Raw genomic sequence first — 15,425 nt, 5'->3', positions numbered from 1 at the left:
ATTCTTTAAAAGTGAGTTAGTACTCAAGAATGTCTACATTTTCACTTATTCTAAGTTTTCACTTCCTGTCCATTTTAATAACAGATGAATGCCGCTCTGCAGTGAGAATCTGCTGGAATACTTAGAATAATGATGTCCACAGATGCTTTCCATCCAATATAACCGAGTTTGAGTTATTATGCAAAGAGCAAAGTGAAAAATCTCAGTATCTAGATGTACAAAGCTGTTAGAAACTTGTCTCAAAGCACTCACAGCTGCGACTGCAGCTAAAGGCAGGAAAGTATTGACTTGCTGTGGTTTGCTCCCAACACTCGGAAATGGCTTTGTAACTTTTTCAGATCTGATAGATTCTTTATTTTGTTTAGATCAGGGCATGATGTGTTGCTTTTTCAAATCTTTTACCCTATTTCAGATTGTCTAACGGGTTCTAGTTAAGTTATTTTTTTTGGTTTTTGAGGCCTGTAATCAGGATAGGTGGTTAGTGAAACTGAACCAGAAAGATGTTTTTAGTCATTTAAGTCATGATTTAATATGGAGGATGATTATGTTTTCAAAAAGGATCAGGATTTTCTCTCTCATAAATTGAATATAAACTGTGTTTGATGATCTGAAGCATTTAACTGCAGACCTGGACCAACAAAGCTGAGGAGAATCCAAGCAAGAGTGATACTCTGATGTTTTTAGACTTCATAAAACGAGATACACATTCAGTTTCAGGGTTTTGTCTGCCTGTGTTTCTGTAGAGGAAAACTCTCTAGCTGTGAGACCTGTGGATGCTCTCTTTTTGGTGCCCTTTTAACAAGGTGTGTGTTTTTTATTTAACAGTTTCTATTTACCGAAGAAGTTTACTGATTGCAACGTGGAGGAGTACCACAACTTTCTGAACAGTGGTGGAGGAGCCTGCCTCTTTAATAAACCTATGAAGGTAAATGACACACACAAACTCTAAATGTAGACACAATCAAAGTTTTAAACAAAGCTCTAATGGTGTGTGAAATAATTTTGTACATTATCTTAGTCTATTCACCTGTATACAAGGTTTCTGTCTGAATCCATTCAGTTTTAATGTACATTTTATTGAAATAATAAAAATTTTTCCTCTTGTTTTCTCCTGCGCAGCTGCTGGATCCGCCAGAGTGTGGTAATGGCATTTTGGAGGCAGGAGAAGAGTGTGACTGTGGCAGCACTGAGGTGAGCCCAACCACAGTAGGACAGACGCAAGAAATCTATTAAAATACAGTAAAAAAAGATAAACAGGATGTTATTCAGGTGTGAGTGACCCAAAGCACAAAACTGCAATCATCTGCTGTGGGGAAAACAATATTTACAGCTGTGACTTTTCTGTTAAAGCTTTTTAGAATATTTAGTAATCTGTATATTGTAATATGCGACAGTTCATTTGGGAGAAGATTTGTGAGGTCGGACACTGATGTTGGGTGAGATGGCTTGGCTCTCGGTCTCTGTCGGCTGGGTTGAGGTGATGGCTCTAAGCCGCCCGGTCAACAAGCTCACTTATTGCTTTTAGCCCTGGTTTCCATTCGGATATGTCTGCATGGTCCCACATAGTTTGGAATATGAAATTGTCGTTGTTTGTCCAGCCCTAAATCCAGAGAAAAACTATCAAATCTCACACGTCACAGTGCAGTCAGGTAAGGAGCGTTTTCTTGAAATGACCAAGCTCAGACCCGATCATCAGAATACCAGACAGAGAACCTGGATTCATCACTCCGGGAAACAAATGCACTTCAGTCTAGAGTTCAGTGGTATTAGCCTGCTGTTGTCCAAAACTGTCCATTTGTTATAACTAACAACCCAGAGTGAAATGTTAGGGAAAGAACGAAATGTAATAAACTGTAGAGGTCTTGACAGTGGTTTGTTCTTCGACAAATGTTTGCACTCTGCATGCCAGCATCAGCTTCAATACACCTCTTACTGTGGAAGTGATTTGTGAAATTATTGATCTAAATCAATAATTTATTGATTTAGAGGCACATCTCAGCAGTTTTAGAAATGTTTGGATGGTATCTAGCCTTCTATATGGCAGCAGGGAGAGAGAAACTACATGCTATCTTAATATCTTCATAAAAGCAGGTATCTTGACTGGATAAAAAGAAGTCAGATCTCTGCTTATATTAGCTGCATAACAATACAAGTCATTGTGAACCAGTAGATATTTTGTTGTTTTTTTTCAGGAATGTGCCAAAGAGGGCGAGAACTGCTGTAAGAACTGCACTCTGACCAAAGGGTCCAACTGTAGCAACGGGCTATGCTGCAGAAACTGCCAGGTACCAAACAAGACGTGCTAGTCTTCATGATATCTACGTGTCTGTCAAAGTGGCACCAAACTGACTGTGATGAACAAACCAAACCTTCTCTTTCTTCTGATTTAGCAGCTACTAATAAATCTGTGGCTATTTCTGTAATAATACCACTTTAATGTTACATTTTCATTTATTGGAGATATTTTCATGTTTGTTAAACTAAGTAGAAAGATGAAATGTTTGGAGATCCTCGTGCATAGAGGATTTACCATCTTTGCTGTGACAATCGCTCACTGTCTGTTTAATCTGCTTGATTTGCTGCTGCAGATGGAGGTCATGGGAGTTTTGTGTCGAGATGCGGTGAATGACTGCGACATACCAGAAAAATGCACAGGCAACTCCAGCCAGGTGAGCATGAGCCTTCCTCTGACTTTTTATTAGAGTAGCAGTAATAAATCTGTTCAATAGTCCATTACTCGTCACTGTATATTTTATTGTTCGTTTTAGTGTCCACCAAATGTGCACAAGATGGATGGATACACATGTGAAAAAGATCAGGTAAGACATTAGGTTAATTTAAAAGATTTCACAGAGTTTGACTTCAACTTGAGCTTTGGCAGCTTTTCTTGACTCTTACATTAAGGTTACCTCTTTCTGCAGGGCCGCTGCTTCAATGGAAGGTGCAAAACAAAAGACAGACAGTGCAAGTACATTTGGGGAGAAAGTAAGTGCACAGTGTGGCTATATTACGTAAAAATCTTAATAAAATGCAATACATTTTATATGTGTAAAATTTGGGCGAGAACAAACTTTAATTGATATTGGCACTTTTCTGGGCCACTGCACAGAAGAAAACTGACAGTTAATTCATCTCTTATGTCTCCAACAGAGGCGACAGCAGCTGACAAGTTCTGCTATGAAAAGCTCAACATTGAGGGGACAGAAAAAGGAAATTGTGGGAAGGAAAAGGACACCTGGATCCAGTGTAACAAACAGTAAGCGTGTCCTTTTGATCACTTGTACGTTTGCTTCTCTCCGGTTATTCTGTGTTTCTATACTTCTGTGTTTTAGGGATGTTCACTGCGGCTACCTGCTGTGCTCAAACATCTCCCCTGCCCCGCGGCTGGGCGACTTGCAGGGAGGACTCACCTCTTTCTCAGTTGCTCAGCACGGTGCCCCCCTGGACTGCAGGTATGAAACAGATGAACTTAACAGATTAAGTCTGGTGATGTGTTCTGCTACAAAGCAACATTTTTTTTTTAGAATGTATTTTACATCCTTTAACTGTTAAATGCAGATTTATTTCCCATATAATCCAGAAGCGACACACAGACACAACTCACCCAAACACACTGCTTCTCTCTGTGATGTTCCCCATTTAGCGGTGCGCATGTGCTGATTGACGGAGACACAGACCTGGGGTACGTCGAGGACGGGACGGCCTGCGGAACAGACAGCATCTGTTTGGATCACAAGTGTCTGCCGATTGAACAGTTCAACTTCAGCACCTGTCCTGGCACCACCGCCAAGACCATCTGCTCCGGACACGGAGTACGCGACACTTCTCCTGCACAAACCTCCAGCCACTCATCGAACACGGCATACCGCATATTCGTCAATTACATAAACCTGCTGGTGTTTAATGAACTTCCTCTCTGTAGGTGTGCAGTAATGAGCTGAGGTGTGTGTGCGAACTGGGCTGGACAGGAGACGACTGCTACTCCAGGTCTCCGTTCAGTAACCTTGTGGTGGGACCGACCGCTCCTGTTTCAGGTACAGGTTCAAACGCTGCATCACCAGCATTAAATCATATTTCTCCTTCTTGTTTTTCTGTTTCATCTGCAACTCACACTTGTTACCAATCAGTATCTACATTATTACTGTCTTTTTCTTTCACTGTTATTAATTCAATCTACATTTTATGCATGTCACTCTTTTTTTTTGTCGTTATTTTTATGCTCGTTTTTTGTTGACAGACTGATCTCTTTGATGGATTGCCTCGAGGTCAGAGTTTCAGTTTCTTTTTCACTGTTTCTTCTGTTTTTGTTTCCACTTTCTGGTTGTTTTCCTCGCTCATCCCAGGCCTCTGTAATTTAAAACTCATTTTATAAAGTATTACGGTGTTCTTTATTAAGAATGGGAAGCTAAACCCTGCAGATGGTGAAGGTCTTTTCAGTTTATTATTCCTTCTCTTCCTTTCAAACCCTTTCCACTGGTTCTCTGGTGTTTTATTGTTTCCCTCTGCTGTGTTTTGTGGTTTGTGTTTCCCCCAAATGATCAGATTGCTCACAAGACCACAAGCCTAACCCAATCAATTAACACACATTTGGCTCCCCACTGTCATCTCCTCCATCTCTGTCTTCCTCAGGTATCACCAGCACCAACATCATTATCGGGGCCATCACTGGCTCCATCCTCTTCCTCGCTCTCATACTGGCTGTCACAGCCTGGTGCTACAAGTAAGTGTCCGCACAGGCCCAAGGAGTGATGATATTGGCTAAGGATGAGCTGAAATCAGAAATCTGTTCTCTTCACAGGAGCTACAAAAAGAGACGATATGCTGAATCTGAGGTTCACAGGAGATTCTGCCGGTTTGCTGCTTTTCGTTCTTGTTTTTCTTTCAGTCTTGTCACAAAATGCACAACAATGCTGTGGTAGGTGTGAATGTGTTCAGTAAATTGAGGTAACCTTTAAATTCTAGTTGGAAGCAAAAGTTTTTTGAATGCTTCAGATCTTGTAGTAAAGTGTTGTCATTTAGATCAATTAATCCTTCGTATAAATGGTAGTTAACTCTGCTTTAGTTAGTCCCACTTTAGATATTGTGTTTGGTAAAAGTACATTTTAACACTCACGGCTAATATTGCACGGCTGTAATTAGGAAACATTTTAAAATTATATTAGATCTAATTACTGGTCAGTTTAGTGGATAATATAGCATTATACTTTTCAAGTTGATGCACTATAAATATATTTAAAGTGACCAATCAAAACAGCGAGCAGAGAAGAGCCTTTGCAACACTCTAGTCAAAATATTTAGCCTCTGAGGCAGACAAACGGGAAAGACTGAGATGCAGATCTTTAGCTGCAGAGCTGGACCAACAAAGCTGAGGAGAATCCAAGCGAGAGTGATACTCTGATGTTTGAGAATAATTTAAAATTTACTAAGAACTGAGTTGATAGCCTCATTATGTTGGCTAATCTACTACTTAATTCAGGCACAAATACACGCAGGGATAAACTCGTCTCTAAAGGACCTAGGGTTAATATGGTCAATAATAAATCAAGCGAACTTTAACAAGCAGTGGACCCAGACTGAAGCTAACAGACTGACACTTTTAACCCTATTTACATAGTAAAATGTCCCAGAAGTTACCAGTGCAATCTTTTTTTTCTTACAAATGAGCAAATATCTGTCAAAGTTTCTAAAATATTTTTTTGGTGCAATGACACTTTGGTTCTTGTTACTGAAATCACATTTTGACACATTTACACATATTCCCGACCAGGGGTTATTAACTGTTGTTACTGTTTTGTATTTAATAAGGTAGAGGTTGTGTGATGACAAAGTTTTTTTAGTTGAGTTGACAAAATGCATATTTCCAAAATTGTTAAATGTAGCAAAACCAGAAGCTTTGCATAAACTGAAACTGTGCTTCAGACAACTTTCAAATCTCTGGAATAAGTTTGTTTAATTCAATATGTTGCAGTACAAGAAAATCATCACTCAGACATAAAAAAATATCTGGTGGGAATTTTATGGGGTCCATTTATATGGCATCTAAAGATATTCATTTGGTGTTTCCAGACAAATTCCCCCCGGTGACTATGTCACCAAACCCGGGGATGCAGATTCATTTTACAGCGACATGCCTCCGGGCGTCAGCACCAACTCCGGATGCAGCTCCAAGAAGAGGTCAGCCTGCCTGTCCCACCTGCAGATTTGCACGCTGTCCTTCACTCCATCCTTCCCATCCATTTCTCAGAACTTCTCAGTGTTTGGCTTCAGGTTTGCCATTTCATCATCCCTCATTCATTTGCTTGTTTCCAATGTTTTTGAAATTGCTGATGGAGATCTCACTCATAATATGTGTCCATATTATGCTTTTGGGAGTACCATGGCTTTCATGGTATGAGCATTTTTAAAGCTAAAAAAAATGTCAAAATGGGGAAACATCTTGACATTGAAGGACTGAGTCACTCCTGGTGCTGTATACTCACTTCTACTCATGTTTAGATATTATACTAACCGTCGTCTACGTTTCCTCTTGTCTCTAAAAATTGCTCTAGACTCATAAAATGTTAAAGGAACACTGTTAAGCGGTTTTATTTGTGTTTATGTGGATAGATCTAACGGCCTGTCCCACTCATGGAGCGAGAGGATTCCAGATGCCAAACACATCACCGACATCTGTGAAAACGGGAGACCACGGAGCAATTCGTGGCAAGGTGACGCACTGATACGCTGAAGCAGACGCGCTTCCTGAAGACGGAAATTTAAATATGATTAAATACGACTCATCCGATCACTTTATGCTTTGATTAATATGATTTAGTGTGGAGTTGATGTTCTCCATTGTGAAATGAAACATTTTCAGGAGCTAAATTTGTTCAATATCAAAGACTTCTTGTATGAGCATGAACATAATCATTTGTTCCTCAGGTCTCTTACTTTAACTTTCTTTCCAGGAAACCTCAGCGGTAATCGGAAGAAGCTGAAAGGGAAGAAGTTCAGGGCTCGCTCCAACTCCACAGAGTGAGTTCACCTCGGTGTCAGCATCTGCTCAGCAATCTGAAAATTATTTTTTATAGGGGGAAACAAGTAACATTTAGTGTCAACAAATCCAACAAAAAGAGAAAAACTCAAGTTGTTTAGAAGTAATGGTTTTGCTTACAAAATACATTGACATTTTGTAAGTAAAATGCAGATTTTGAAGATTCAATGTTAAAGAATAAATGTGATATTTTAGAGCTGAAAATCTTAAATCCATGAAAGTACGGATTTGTTTTTGACGCAGATAAGCAACTTAATCACACATTTTTATGACAACAGAGCATTTTAAAGCCAGGCCTTGTCTAAAATGGAAAGTGCATTAGCATGTATGGATGATGTATTATTTTAAACTGCAGAAGGGTGAAATATGTCTGAAGACCATGTTGTTAAATTGAATCGATAACCTCTTTCTAAACACTTTTCTGCTGCATGTCTTCCCACAATAATTAGCTATAGTTGAGACTAATATTACATATACATTTTGTGACTTCCTGTCCAGCCACTACATGTTGTTGAAGGAAATCTAACCGTTTACAAGCTTGTAGAGTTTAACCTCAGAAAAACGTTTTGACGACAACATAGCAGTTGAACCCTAAAACTTAGACTGTGTGGGAAAAGTGAGACTTTCAGCTACTTTCTTTCACTGTTACTGTGTTTTACAGAATCATTGTACTGCTTGGTAATATCAGTATCCACATTTCTCAGGGAAATAGGAATGCTAGCATAAACACATGTGTATCAGAATAAAAATGCTGGTCAGAACAGGAGCAGAAATTACTTCTACCTCAATGCTGCCAGAATAACAGCACTTTTAAAATCCCTTGTTACCTTTGGTGCTGGTTTTTTAGGTCTCTAATTAAGCTTCTGCTCTTCGACAATGGATACATCACTATATGCCAGTACAAATGTTTATCTTGTCGATATACATTTAAGCTAAAGACTTTAATATTACTACTTTTTTCCTGGGAGAAAGTACAACAAGTTCATTGTTGCACGCAGTCTCATCATTTATTGAACACAAATAAAAAGAAAAGACTATAAAATTTGCCCTTTAAATAAGTAACTTTTTGTGTCAGAATGAGCTATAATCTTGACTGCAAACTTGAAGCAACAAGGTTTTAAAACTTAAGACTGAAAATTAACTAAAGTGATGCTGTTTAGAGAAAAAGTTTATCAGTATTTGAAAAAGCGCCGGTCTGATTTGAAGCCAGGTTCTGGCAACCCAATATGTTTCAGATTTGTTGACAGTTGAAATAAAGATCCCCACTTCTTACATTAAAGGGCGCTCGTAGAAAATATTTGTTTTAGAGGAAAGAGGCAGAGCTCACGTTGCTCTTCTCACCAGAGTGAATGCTTTATGTGGCTTTTTTTACTTCATCTTTTAATCCCCAAATTTTGCTCTGAGCCTGTGAATGAATCAAATATCTTGTTTGTTGACTGTGAGTGTACGATATTCAGCGTGCATCGACCGCCTCTTTGTCTGCCGTGTTTGCTTGTTTGTTTCCCCCCCCCACTTGATTAAGATCTCTTTTGCACACGAAGCAGTCTGTAGTGCACTAGCTGTCTTGAGCATGTTGCCGACTAAGTGGCTGCTGAGAAGCTGGCTGCTTGGAATGATGCGACCAAAACGCAGCCGAGCCTGTAACACACAACACTGTTTGTTTGTTCATGGTGTTGTGTTCATCTGAATCCACACTCAGGTCTGTCCACCACCTTCAGCTCAAACTCTATCTTTGCTCTGCTCTCCTAAGATGTTTCCTCTGTTGTCCCTCATTTGCTTACTGGTAGATTATTCAACTCCCTCTTTCCGTATCTCTCTCTTCTCTCCCTCCTTGTGTTGGTTCCATGATCCCCATCCCTTCCTGCCTCCCCTCCCCCCACAGGTATTTAACCCCTCGCAACAAATCAGAGTTTTATGATGTAACTAAATGGGTAGAAGATGTGAATAAAAACACTCAAGGACCTTTCCTTAGGTATTATCTCAGATCATGTCCCCTACCTCACACGCTTGTCTAAAGTTCCCTCACTTTTGATTTGTTTTCTGGTTTGGATTTAAGAAAAGTTTGTACCAATTTGGTCTTTTTTCCCCCCCTACAGTTCTTAAAGAAACAGGCATGTTGCTGTGTGGAGTTCTCAGAAGGGAAAAACAAGTTAAAAGAATCAATATAGATTATTTCCATGTTTATCAGCTCCGTTTTTTATTTGCAGATATTTTTTTATATTTTTTTTTGCTTCACTTCCATACACAAATTAGGATTAAACATATAAAAGAATCATTAAAGTTATTTTCCTCCTAATTTTCCGTATTCCCTTCTTTGCTCCCTTTTCTCCCCTCCCTCCAGTCTCTTGTTACCTCTGCATGTTCAGTGTTGTTCCTTTCCAGTAAGTGTTGGTGGATTTGCCCCGCACCGCTCCCACTGACTTCTCATGCACCAGGTCGATGTCAGAGCTGAGGCTAACATTTTCAGCTCTGACATCTTTCCTGTCCTGTTGTGACAAAGTCAACTCTGATTGTGTCCGAAGTCTATAGATGGTTGCAAGTTTTTCACTGCCAATCACCAGACGACAACCACAAGCACTGGAATCTATAGACTTTCCCCGTTTCCAGAGGCTCATTGTTCATCCTCCCTGTTTTACTTCAACTAGAGAAAGATCCCAACAAAAGAATAGAGGGACATGGAGCCAGAAGGCAAACTTACAATTTAGCTGCAAAGTTTTTAGTAAAGTGCCTTGAAACGACATTTGTTGTGAATTGATGCTACATAAATAACCTGAATTCAATTCAATTAAAATAATAGAATACCTCCTTTGTTTACTTATTGTGTTGTTAAAATCTGTAAAAGGCAAATAGTTTTCCCCAGCACTATAATTACTTGGTCTTCATATATGAATTATTTTTTATATTAAGGAGAATGCTTCTGGCTCCACTCTCTGTTTTTTTGTCAGGCTGGGACATTTTGACCGTCGCACTGCAGGTGGTTCTTGTGTACGAGCTGCTGCACGTGGGACAATCTCCCTCTCTTCTTACTACAGTGGTGCTTTAAATTTCACAAAACATTTTGGTAGTTTCTGCATTTCTGAGTATGGATGACCTAAACCATCACTGGATGCAGAGCTTGTAAAAGTTGCAAAAATCCCTACGCTATCTGTTCTTTTATAAGTGTTAATCACTCCTGCACAAAAACAGAGTAAAACTAACTTTGGGATGTTGGTGGACTGCTTGTCTCTGGAGCTTCTGCCACCTACATATTAATCTAAATTCTGGATAAGGGCATTTCACATCATTACCTTCTATTTCCTTAACCTGTTTTCATTAGATATGTTGTTTTACTAAAGCACAGTCTTTATTTAAATACAGCTTACTGACAGGTAATAATCCCTTTCTAACTGTAAAGAGTCATCATCCATCACCCAGCTACTGTCTCTGCCCGCTTGTCCTTTCAGAGTAGCAAGGCATCCAGATGCAGCTTACAGCTTGGATCAGTCCATTACAGAGAACACACAGGACAAACAGCCATGCACATACTTTCATACCTAAGGACAATCTGGATAAACTAACTTGACTTTCTATAAAATGATCATAATTTCAGAGAGAAAAGAACAAAACAAAGGATGCAGAAGCTTAAAATACATTTTAAAAGTTTCCTCCCAACAAATATTCAATATATAAAACCAATGTGCATTATAACCTAAACTTTACAGGATTGTGAAGAAGAATGTGGTTAATTTCTTAAAATATTGAAAAGATTCTTTTAGAAATGAAAAAAATATATTGCCAGCTTAAACATTAGCATTCTTTGGCTACCCCATGATGCTTTATACTAGACTCTATTGGTTTGATTCTATATGGTAGAAAACTTTAAACTGTGATGATTTTAGTCATATTTATTCAGAAATAATGAATATGAATATTTAGAAACCTTCAAGCACCACTGTATGTTATTGATTCCCAGCTGTGGTCTGGTCTACTTTCCTCTGATTGATCCAGTCTATCAGCTATACAGGAGAAGCTTCCGTCCATTTTCAACACAGATAAATGAATATTTCCTTATTCTACTGTGGTTTTGCACATTTTGAACTTTAAGGCATGCAAGTCGCAGAAGACGGCAGCTGGGAACAACAGTGCACAGAGGTTGCTCTGAAAAGCTGAGCCCTGATTGGTTTTCGTTATGCTTCAGATGAGTGGTAGCTTCAACGAGCAACTTCTGCCTTAGTGATGGTGAAACTGAGTTACTGGAGCAGCTAAAGAAAGATGTTGCCCAAAGTCACAGATCTAACATTAGCTCAACATTTTGTGTCTAACCTCATTTAGCCATCTGTGTCTTTGGTCAACATGCTGGTGCACCAGCTGCAGAAGGAGAAAGCAAAAAGTCTAACAGTGTCACCTTCGCTTTTTCCTCAGGACACTTTCCCCTGCCAAGTCCCCGACTTCTTCTACAGGATCCATTGCATCCAGCAGAAGATACCCATATCCCATGCCTCCACTGCCGGACGACCAGAGGAAAGCCAACAGGCAGAGCGCCAGGGTGAGCACAATTCAAAACCAGACTGTTGCGTTTAGAAAAGTTGTGACAGCAATGAACAGGGAACCGGATTGTAAGAAAACACCGCAGAGTTTCTCCATGTGTGTGCACATCACACAGGCTCCACATACACGGCATTGATACAGAATTTACTGACGTGCTATACAAATGTCAGTAAGAATGTTACTTAATCTCATTCTAAACTATGCAGATGCTCAGTCTGCACTGATGAAAACAGTTTTAGAATGTAATGCAGTATGATATTTCCCTATTAAGTATTTCTGACACTGGGGATTCATTTGAACCTGGAGATGCTATAGTGAGACGAGTTTAGAGATTTTCTAATGTGTTAATTAATGATGCCCACCAGAGTTAATAACACATTTTAATTTATTTTAGTCATATTCTTTTGACAAATATATGATTTTCATGCAGTTTAGTGATCTATATGCTTTGTAGAAAAATGTATTTTACTTGAGGCGGTAAGAAGAAGATAATTTGCAACTTATATTTGAAAAGGTGCTATTATTATTGTTTTTATTATTAATGCAGAAGTTTATCTCTTTCTCGCCTGTTTGCCTCCCTTCCTTCTTCTCTTCCAGCTTTGGGAAACATCAATATAACTCTGACGAAAGCTCCTAAGAAAGTATACAAGTCTCCTTTTCTACACACAGAAAACCGAAAAAAAAGCATATAAAATTGACTCTAAAGCTCCTAAAGAGAGAGAAAGAGACACAGAGTGACCGGAATAGAAAGGACGTAGACAGACGTCTATTAGGGTGAACAAATATGTTCGGGGCGGACTCTGCAAGAAGACGCAGAGAAACGAGCCTCCTGGAGCTCAGACCGAGCTGTTCGTTTGTGCTGAAGCCTCAAAAATCGGACTGGACCCCCCAGAACCCCACACACCTTTCATAGATCAGCTCTTGTCACAGTCTCTTCAGACACACCGTCACCCACCCTAAGGCGTTGGAGCTCCTCTCTGAAGGAAGCGAAGGAGGCAGAAAGAAGCTATCACATCTCTCTTGAGTCTGCACTGACTGATTTTTGCAGGACGTTGTTTGAATTGAAAGTCCAGCATTGTGTGCATGAGAGAAGCCCTGATTATCAGCTACATTTTCCCGGCATAAAGAAGAGCAGCAGTTTGATTTGAAGGGAAAGCATGCATCTGCATTAAAACTAACCCATGTGTCACCAGATATATTTCACTTCTTGAACCGATCCTGCCCTCCTGTTATTCCCGTTCCCCAGAAACTTGCTGATGTGTGTGTAAATATGTACAGTAAAGTACACACAGAGTATGCTTGTGCTTTTATTTTGAAAGACAAAAGCATAGAGAATACTCAGCTCATTGTTTTAGCCGTAGACAGAGGCGATGTCTGTAGATAAATATGAAGACCCTGCACTGTCCTGTCAGGGTTTCTATTTTTGATTGTTTTTTTTTCTTCGTCTTTTCGGTGGATCTTCCTCGCTTCATCCATCAACAGCAGAATGTGTCTTTTTACATCATGTTTGCATTATTTTCTAATAATCTCTGTGATAAACTTGCAGATGATTGTGACACATTTGGAGCTCAGACCTCTCCGGACGAGTATTATTTTAGCATAAATAAGATAGTTCTCCGTTCCATTTCCCATTGAGTTTAATGGACTCGGATGTGTTTGCTGTAGTTTATAGACTTATCACTTATCATGTTGTTTTTGGAAATGTGCTCCCTGGTTGTACGTGGGAATGTTTGAGACCAGTGTGCCGTCCCCCTTTTTTCACAGGAAAGTCCCTCACTTCACCTCACTTGAATGTGAGCCGTAGAGACGAATGTGGCCGGCTGAACTCAAACTGGATCTGTACATTTTTTTTTAAATGTGCATTTTTGGATTTAGCTGTGAGGGTTCGAGTTGTTCGAGCCTTTGTAAATGATTAACTATGCTGTACAGTGCTTGCTGTTTGAGCTTGTGAAGACCAATGGCATGGCCGTTCTATATCTTAAGTTATATCTCCGGTTGGCTAAGTGTGAGACCATAACGAGGAAAACGAGCATGTCACTGAAAGTCTTGAGCCATGCTCCGTTTGTCTTAACGCGGTTTGTGTCCCTCCGCCGCTCAGCAGTGGAACTTCAGAGTCAAGTCATGTTTCTGTCGCACCTGTGCAGCTATTTAAGGTGGATGTCCTGCTTCCTAACAGCAAGTTCTTCGTACAGTTGCGACTCGTTGCTCTATCTTGTGTAGAAGCCGTCGTCTTAAAGCTCTGAGTTTGTCATTTTACGAGTGTTTCTGTTCCTCTTTTACATTTGTACTTCATGTATGCATTTGATCTGTATAGGTAAAGCCATCCTCACAATATTGAACTAATATTGCTTCAAACATCTTGTTTTTAAGTATCTTTTCAATGTTCACCATTTTGTCAGCATTACAGGGTTCCTACAAAATTTCAAGCTCTCATAATCTCTGACTCAAATTTCTGGAGTTTTTCTTTTTTTGCCATTCAGGACATTTGAGTTCAAAACATTCACCTACATTTCCATGAAAAATGCTTGCACCCCCTTACAGATTTCTTCGGCTTTATCTTTTTGTGTCCCTCAAAAATGTTTAGAATGTTTAACTTCAGAGAAAGATAATTTCAATAATTTAAAAAGTGCAGTTTTCAAGAAAAATTATATTTATTGAAAAAAAAAATCTTTCCAAACCAACCTGGCTCTATTTGAAAAAGTAATTATCCCCTGAACCTAATAACTGGTTGTGCTACAATTGGCAGCAACAACTGGCTTCAGAATATTTTCTGATAATTGGCAATCAGTCTTACTGTGGAGTAGATTTAATTTCACGCAGGTCCAGGTTGGTTTGGATAGTTTTCCTCCCTTAACAAATACAACCATCAGTTCAAAACCTTTTGCATTTACTCAAATTATCTTTGTCGCTATTAAATGTTATCTAAAAGGTGAGGCACAAAACAGAATAAATATGTAAAGGGAAATGCATATGATAGAGAAAGTGTAAGAACCACAACTTGTTTAAAATCCTGACTGAATAGGATTTAGTGGCTAAAACAGCACTGGGAAATTGCCTTTTTGATTTCTAAATGTTTTCATACATAATTTCTGTCAGTAACTCAAAGTCAAAACTTGAGTTGTGATTTGGCAAATCTGGGATAAAACAAAAATTAAGACATTATAAAAATGAACTTATTTTTCAGGAAGTTAAAATCTTATTTTTTCACGGATCAAACAACGAATATAGCTGTGAACTTTTCCATACCGTTTTATTTTTCCTAACTTATCCAGATAAGGAAAATAATACATTAATATTCCAAACTTTTCCAAGACGGTGTAGGAACCCTGGTATTATGTACAGCAACCATTCGACTGGTAATAAGTGCTTTATTGTATTTTTTTTCTTTCTTTGCTCTAGAGTGCTGCTCCTCTCATTTTTCCTGAGGCGAGCATCATTTCTAGAGCTGCTGAGTGACGTTTTAACACAATAATACTGTGTTCGATGAAGACATTCGTTCTGGTGTCCTGGATTTGCACTGCACAACCCTCGGAGCGCAGCCTGCGAGGAACGCCTCCGTCAAACCTGTCTGGATTCAGCTTGCACAAACAGCTGGACTGACCAGTCCAAACAGGACACAGTGTCCACCGTCCAGATGAGCTGTGGACTCCGTTTCTGGCCGGAAACTTTGAATGTATTTGCGTACTTGAGCAGACCGACTACTTCGGTGGGCTCCAGTTCGGCCAGACTCGTAGGCCATCGACTCCAGGAACACTGCAGTTGTTCTTTTTTTTATTATCTTTATTTTTACTTGTGTGCTGTACAGACTATTGATGCAAAAATCAGCCCACTTATTTTTTTTCTCTTAATCATTAAGTATTGTAAT

At 39.3% G+C, this 15,425-nt stretch overlaps 1 protein-coding gene across 4 annotated transcripts in view; it reads left to right on the top strand.

Moving 5' to 3' along the window:
- adam22 (ADAM metallopeptidase domain 22) overlaps positions 1–15,006 on the top strand; it is a 66,372-nt gene extending 51,366 nt beyond the window's left edge. The window contains exons 15-32 of one of the 4 annotated variants that reach the window (XM_028012085.1): positions 826–925; positions 1,120–1,191; positions 2,193–2,285; positions 2,589–2,669; positions 2,769–2,819; positions 2,922–2,985; positions 3,151–3,256; positions 3,333–3,452; positions 3,644–3,812; positions 3,923–4,034; positions 4,630–4,720; positions 4,799–4,852; positions 6,067–6,267; positions 6,607–6,707; positions 6,948–7,014; positions 8,916–9,005; positions 11,435–11,558; positions 12,158–15,006. In XM_028012085.1, coding sequence (XP_027867886.1) covers positions 826–925; positions 1,120–1,191; positions 2,193–2,285; positions 2,589–2,669; positions 2,769–2,819; positions 2,922–2,985; positions 3,151–3,256; positions 3,333–3,452; positions 3,644–3,812; positions 3,923–4,034; positions 4,630–4,720; positions 4,799–4,852; positions 6,067–6,267; positions 6,607–6,707; positions 6,948–7,014; positions 8,916–9,005; positions 11,435–11,558; positions 12,158–12,178 — 1,717 coding nt within the window. In that variant the 3' untranslated portion in view covers positions 12,179–15,006. Of the gene's footprint in view, positions 1–825; positions 926–1,119; positions 1,192–2,192; positions 2,286–2,588; positions 2,670–2,768; positions 2,820–2,921; positions 2,986–3,150; positions 3,257–3,332; positions 3,453–3,643; positions 3,813–3,922; positions 4,035–4,629; positions 4,721–4,798; positions 4,853–6,066; positions 6,268–6,606; positions 6,708–6,947; positions 7,019–8,915; positions 9,006–11,434; positions 11,559–12,157 lie in introns of those variants that run through there. The other 3 variants (XM_028012086.1, XM_028012087.1, XM_028012088.1) reach the window with 3 other exon arrangements.
- Positions 15,007–15,425: the final 419 nt, after the last annotated feature.

Source organism: Xiphophorus couchianus, chromosome 3 (assembly GCF_001444195.1).
Source record: "Xiphophorus couchianus chromosome 3, X_couchianus-1.0, whole genome shotgun sequence".
NCBI lineage: Eukaryota > Metazoa > Chordata > Actinopteri > Cyprinodontiformes > Poeciliidae > Xiphophorus > Xiphophorus couchianus.
Note: the sequence above shows the minus strand (reverse complement) of the source record. Positions and strands in the feature narration are given on the sequence as shown.